This window comes from Drosophila serrata, unplaced genomic scaffold (assembly GCF_035046125.1).
Source record: "Drosophila serrata isolate PLE 108 unplaced genomic scaffold, ASM3504612v1 contig_272, whole genome shotgun sequence".
In the NCBI taxonomy this organism is placed as follows: Eukaryota; Metazoa; Arthropoda; class Insecta; order Diptera; family Drosophilidae; genus Drosophila; species Drosophila serrata.
The window spans coordinates 5,095,094-5,102,487 of record NW_028257170.1 but is presented as its reverse complement, the minus strand read 5'-3'; the positions used below and the strand labels follow the sequence as shown (position 1 = coordinate 5,102,487).

General features: G+C 41.9%; 1 protein-coding gene across 1 annotated transcript; it reads left to right on the top strand.

Moving 5' to 3' along the window:
- The first annotated feature begins 1,071 nt into the window (after positions 1-1,071).
- Positions 1,072-3,048, top strand: LOC110177487 (P protein-like). Its single transcript, XM_020944239.2, has one exon. The coding sequence runs from the start codon at positions 1,072-1,074 to the stop codon at positions 3,046-3,048; it is 1,977 nt and encodes a 658-aa protein (XP_020799898.2).
- Positions 3,049-7,394: the final 4,346 nt, after the last annotated feature.

Here is a 7,394-nt window from a genome sequence, read left to right as displayed (position 1 = left end):
GGAATCCCCACATCGCTTCGTGTGCAGTGGCAAGCAAATTATGCTGGCTGGCGAATTGACACGCCACATAGAGCAAAAGCCAGGCCAAAAGCAGAGGCATCTCCGATGCGAACGTGGCGGCCAATAAAAACGCGCATTAGAAAGGTAGCAATTGCCTTCTGGTCAAGATTAAAAACCAGAACGTGACACACTTTACACTCTGTGGGGTGTCGGGTTCGCTGGAACCAGGACCAGGCGAGGGGTTCTCCTCTTGGCATAGGGGAGCCCTCGTTTTGGCCAGCATAAAAATCTCAGCATTGAATGCGTTCAATCCGATGTAAGTGCCTATTGGCCAAGTGCTTGCATTTCTGGTTATTAGCTGAAAAACAGTTGTAATGCAATGGCTACCTAAACGTTTCGTGGTGGAACTGTTCATAAACGAGGGAATTGCAAATAAAATTAATAAGTTTTTATGAAATTAAAAGAAAGAATTTTAATAAAGCTACAAAGTTTAAAATAAATTGACTGGGTTTTCTTGGTTGTAAAGCTTTAATTATACGTTTTTTAACCTTTTTGTGGCTTTATTTATTAACTTTATTTTTAGCTTTTCTTGACCATATTCGACCATCTTCTAATACTGACCAAGACTCGTACCTATTCAGCTTTAATTTGGCCATAATCGCTTCCCATGCTGATCAAAAGCAATGGCCCAGACGATACTATATATGTGTATTATTCGCTCTTAAAGCTGGCATTAAATGTCAATATGCTTAGGCCATTTATGAGAATTGTAGCAGTCGCATTTGTGCTCCATATTAAGGATTATTATTCATTTCCCCCGAGCAGGCCAAAAGCGGCAGACAATTGGCCCTGATTATGGCCAGCCGATAGGCTAAATTGTCAATCGTTGAAGTAACCGGTAACCGGTAACCAAATTAGTGTATCAATAGTTATAAATTATAAGAATATTCCCGTCGATCATTTGACTTTGCCTTCAAATTAAGTGTATTTGATAAAATTTTTATTCAGTTGGAAATTAAAGCATCTTTTTTGTGAAAGCTTTCAAGTCGTTTAAGTACGTATGTCTTTTAAATGCCAACTTTCCAATACTCGCCGCCTGATCTGGACCAGGCTCCACAACCCGTTCCGCGCTGGAAATTCATTCTACAAATCATTAAGATTGGATTGCTGCTGACGCTATGGAGCTTCTTCACAACAGTAATTATCATATCGCCCGTCCATGAAATTGACATCTCGGTGGTGACCATTTTGCCCAATGAGACCCTGGTCCGAGGTCTAGTTTCATTGAAGGGTATCGCCAGGATCACACTGCAAGGAACTATCACTGCGGTCCAGAAGAATTTACCGGGCAGAGAGGACATCGTACCCGCGGTTAGCATGCACCTGGAGTGGCTGGACTCCATCTCAAATCAAACCACCCAGCGGACGGACATGTGGCATGTGTACCTGAATAAGGACCTTAAAAAGTTTGTTAGGATCTCCCAGCTCTTTTACAAACCGGATATGAGGGGGAATGAAGTTCGGGGGCTATTGATGCTGGAGGGCAAGGGAGACATTCCGTTGGCCCTGATCATGGAAACCGATTCCAGTCCCATGTTAACAAAATTCGGTGTTATATATTGCGTCCTCTTGCTCCTGGGCCTGTACATTATAATCTTCTTCGAGCTGACGGATCCCACGCTTGGCGTCATCCTGATGGCCACCACTGCATTGGCCACTCTGACGGCACTGGGAGAGCGTCGCAGTCTGCCATTGATTACCTCTTGGGTGGACTTTCGAGTTATTATGTTTATGCTCAGCATGATGATCATTTCGGGGATAACGTCTGAGAGCGGCATCCTCGATTGGCTGGCCATCCAAATTTATCGCATCTCGAAGGGCCAAAAGTGGTTAATACTCATTTTCCTGGCCCTAGTCACGAGCCTCCTGTCCAGTTTGATTCCCAATGTGACGCTTGTGTTCCTGATGGGTCCCATTGCCGTTATGCTATGCGAGGCGGCTCTTGTGCAAACACAGTTCGTCCTTTATGTGGTGCTTGTCTACGCAAATATCGGCGGAGCTTTTACCCTTGTAAGCGACCCACTCAATATGATAATAGCCACCAACACGGACGTGGATTGGATCGACTTCACCGTACACATGTTCCCGGGCGTGGTGTGTGCGCTAATTGTGGGATTGCCCGTCATTTATCTAACGATGCGAAAGAAATTCAGCCAATTGGAAGACACCCAGATCTTGGTTACGGAGGAACGCAGGACGACAAGTAAAGACCTAATCCGCCAGGTTGCGCAACGGGAGGCTTTGTTAAGGATGCGCGAACCCTTGAGGTCATGCATCAGACCGTCGTCCAACTACTTCAAGACCCTGGCATATCTGGAGATCCACTATGGCATCAGTGACAAGAAGCTGCTGGCGAAGTGCATGATTGTGCTGATCTTAGTCGAGATGGTTTTTGTATTGCACACACACCCCTTAGTGCCGGGTGCCTCACTGCACTCAGTGGCCCTTATGGGAGCCCTTTTATTGGTCATCCTGACCAAGCTGGACGACATGGAGACGGTGCTCCGTTACCTAGATTGGTCGGTTGTGCTCTTCTTGAGCGCCCACTTTGTGTTTATAGCGGTGGTTCATGAGCTGGGCCTTGTACCCTGGCTGGGCGATTTGGTGGTCAAGGTGATTTCCAGCGTGGAGACGCGTCACCAGAAGACGGTGGCCATTCTGTTGATCATCTGGCTAACAGCCTTCCTGGCGGCCATAGTCAATAATATAGCGGTGACCGAAATGTTGCTGGGACTGATCCAAGAATTGACGATGCATCGGAAGATCAATGTACCGCTATCGCCACTCATATGGGCCTTGGCTTATGGCGCCTCCTTTGGCGCCAATGGAACTCTCTTGGGGTCCCATTCCAATTTGATAGGAGTGGTCGTTGCCAGACGATTTGGCTATCATATTACCTTCCTGCAGTTCTTCCGGTACGGCTTTCCCGTAATGCTAGCCACCCTAAGCGTTGCCTCTGCCTACTTGCTGATCGCACACACGTTGTAAGCTTATAGTTTTTAATTTAATAACGTTTATGTAAATAGAAAAATTTGTATTTTTTAATATAATAAATGTTTTCCATTTATTAGTGGCTGTGGAGTGTACTTTATAAACACAATCAAAAAGTGTAAAACTTACCTTAATTAGACTTATACATGTCTCTGTAGACTACAAATATTAATTTACGGCCTCATTTCTAATTTAATTCACCTGGATCACCTTGTAGCACCTGGCCAAACATATAATTCTTTACAAAAATAATTAAATATATATATTTATGAGATATGACCCATCGATCTACATCCGTAACATAAACTATTGGCTCTACTGAATGTCAAAGTGGAAGCCAGGCAAAGTCAGACCCGGAGATCTTCTCTGGCAACAAAGTTAAGGTACTTTTGTGCCCGTGTTGTTGCTTTGTTTTCGTCGGTCTCTTGGTTGGTCGGTTGGTTTTTAATTAACGCTTTCGCAACAAACTTGCCATTAGCCAGATTTTACAGCTTGCGATTCTGTGTTTTTTTTCGCAACGCCCGCATTACAACTAACCAGCGGAAGGAGATGCAAACAGAGCGAGCCTCGTCTTTTGTCAGTCGACAGTCACATTTGTTGTCGGAATTTTTAGTAGTAGTAAAATTTTGTTAAATAGTCTGCGGCGGCAGAGGCTGGGATGACTTCAAAAAAAAAGTAGACAAATACAAAAACCTAATTGGAATGCTTAAAAACTTCCAAACTCGACGGTATCAAACACCTGTAAAGTTATAGTAATTATAAAACTAAAGATGGTATAAAGATCAATCGGAGGGTTTCAATTATATAATTGTTTGCATAATTTAAGGACAGAAACCTACTCTAATTTAAGGTTTATGTCTTTAGATATAATATATTATAATTCCCACTTTTTATTGAGAAAAGCATTGAGAGATACCTTTAGCAATTTACCTTCTAACAAATCTTATAATTCTTAATAATCACACATTTTGTATAAAGTAAATACTAAATAGTTTGGTAGACTTCGTCCATCAAAATATACAGGGTATTCAAACTCCACAGATTATGCTTAAAAGTGAAATCACTTTGGGTATCATTACCACTGGCTTCCTGACTCCCTCTTTTGGCTAACTAGCCAAGACACTACTCTCGCACTTTTTGCCTCCGCCTTCTTGCTATTTGACTCAACTAAATTTCCATGGATTTGGGGTCGTTTCGGGTCCGGCAATGGCATCCAATCATCCCCGGCATGGCCTAACCAGCTGATGAAGTGCCATTTTAGCTTACATTGTCGATGTGTGTGGAAAGCGGAATCTGATCTGTGGGTGAAGTGGCGTCAATATGCTTCTGCAGATGCTGTCGATGCTTCTGAACCCGGTGGGAGGAGTTGAGTTGTCCACGGATTCTGTGAGTGCCAACAGGTTTAGCATCCATCCATCCATCTAGGCACATAGCTGACCCTCTGAAAGTAGCAGTATCCGGTCATCTTGCCTGGCTTATTAGCCAGTTAGTGATTTATGCCTGGCTACCAAAGTAATTGCCAAACGTGGCTTGCATTTGGAGATACTTTCTTTAAGATCTCTAATGAGCGCCGTAAAGCGTAATCTCTATAGAAAGCACTTATTTCTTTTCATCAAGATCAAATCTCTTATTCAAGATTGTTCTGGGGCTTTAGGTATTTTTAGCACTTGGGGATTTTCTATTGGCTAAGCCAATCTGGGAGTCAACTTTGGCACAAATATTTGAAATCACAAAGCCAGCGTCGGCGGCTTCAGAGGTTGACAAAATCGTGTTCAATGGCCCAGAGTGGCACACGGTGGAGTTCCGCATTGAATTTGCGGCCTCTGGACACTCGAACTATGCTGGTTTGGTATGGGAATGGGGCTCCGGTATTGGGATTCAGACTGGGATTCGATTGGGAGACAAATGTGCAAAAACATTTTAATGAATTGAAACGGTGAAGATGGCTGAAAACAGGCAAACATAGTTTCATTTTATTAAAAGCGATTAAAGCCAAGGAGAGAGTCTTGCTATATAATTAAATAATTAAGAATTAATTGGCTTAATTGATTGATTGATTGATTAAATCAAGTTTAAGAGAAATATTTATTTCTACTCAAGAAGAGAATGATTCACCTAGAATTATAAGCAGGAAGATAATTTACAGAATTATTTTATAAGAAATGAAGAATCTATTCATATCATTAATCATTAAAACAGGTGAGGTAACTATTTCTACAGGTTTTAATAAATATAATTATAATTCCCTAATGTATGCCATATATTAATTAATTGTATAATTATAATAATTAATTGATTATTTCTTCTAGAACTTCTATCATTCAAAGTAATTGAATAATTGCTTATATACAGTTAAGACCCCCCTAAGAACCAGTAATATCCATTCCATAAAAGCCTTCAAGCAAGTTCCCAGAGAATTCCCTCCCATCAACTATTGGCCATTTGCTAATAAGCCAATCTGTAGAGCAATCAAATGTCAATACATGGGACATAAAGTTCACTGATCTGAAGATGGAACAATATAAAACCATTTATTACTCCTAATAGTCCGACTCGTACTAATCCGATGCGTTACCCTGTCCTCTCGCCATTTCACTGCCATCGACAAACGGCGATTGGTTCGATAAAATATTTGGTGCCATTCGATGGTCGATGCCCGTGGACATGAACAAAGCCACGTCGTAAACTGACTTGACTTGGCAATCCTCAGCTACACACGTTGCGGTGCGTGGACTAGAGATGATAGCGTGAGGATCAACATGGGATTCAATAATTATAAAATATATTTACAAAATCTATGTATAATACTAAGAAAATAATAAATAAAATATTAAGTATACTTAAAACACTTCGCTTCATTCCAAAAACTTTTTATGTTTAGTTCTTATATAAAGTCATTTCAAGTTCTATCTTTAATTGTCCTACAAAATACAAGCCAGCATCCCAGTCTCCTCACACTGTCATCTCCTTCATTCTGGTTAGAAAAACTCCCAGGAGGAAAGCATACAAAATACAGGAATGGATGGCTCAGCTCCTTTGCATAGCCAAAGTCTAACCATAGTGCGAAGAGCAATGCAAGGGATTCAGAAAATTCCCAGGCGTTCGATGCTGCTGCACAGCAAGATGGCCATCTAATAAATTCAGCTAATTAATGGCGAGTATGAGAGCATGAGATTGAGCCCCAACCGGTGCGGTGTGCGCTGTGGAGCAGTGCGAACCACACATTAGCAAAAATCTACATGATATTGAGATGCCACAAGGTGCCCGAAGATGAGCCCCAGAATCTTGCAGCACACCTGAATGCCAGGCCTCATTATGGAGCCAACCAAGGTGCTTGGCTGCTTTCTGGCGGCGGCAACGGCCTTAGATACAGATTTCTTATCATTAATTAAAGCCAAGCATGTTGGCTACCGTGTCCGGAGATATAAGGCGCTCCCGGTTCCATGGATCCCAATGTGGCAGCATCTTTCAACTGACCGCTGGCCACGGCCTCGGCCTGGGGGCGGCGTCCATCGATCCATCGATCCCATGGCTGCGGCACACGCCTTATCGCCGGCACGCAATCGTTGTGGTTTTTGTGTGGCATGCCCCTGGCACCATCGAGCTCCTCCTCCTCCTCCTCCTGATCTTCCTTCTGACCACTCGAAGGTGTTGGGGTTAACCAAAGAGGGTCTAAGATTGCACATCAGGAGCAACTTCATTTGCTTAAATTGAGCGCCGTTTAAGGTGTTCTCGATAAGAGGGAGATTTTTTAGATTTATTATGAGACTGAGACTGGTAAGAAGACTCTTTTTGCTGGAAATGCTTAAAACTTTAGGGAATATAATGAGTAAATTAGGGATAATATATAGTACGAGATGTATGATTAATGCTTTACTTATAATTTGCTTTTCGGCTCAAAGTAAAAAGCTAATTGTAAAGTTTTCATTCTCCCAGCATATGCTTATGCTTTAATTAATTACATAAAAAATACATTGAAAAATGATAATATTTAGCATTAATCAATATTACACATTATAATCAGATCTTTAATTATACATATTTTAGTAATATTCTCTTTTAAGAAATGCATTTTAAATTCTGAAATCCTTTTAAATAGGAATACCAATTTTATTCTCAAAAGAAAACTACTTACAAACTCCACCCACTTAAATGAAAATGGAAAATATCCCCAGGCTGCTATTAAGTTTCGCCGAATTTCCCATAGCTTCCAATGTCTTCTCTTGGCCCGTCAAAGTGCGATTGCAGTGACACCAAAGATTTTCATTCCATTTCCCGCTTCACCGCTGCCGCCTTGCCAAAAATGATTCCCCCGGGCAAAACTCTCGGCAAGCTCTCCCCAT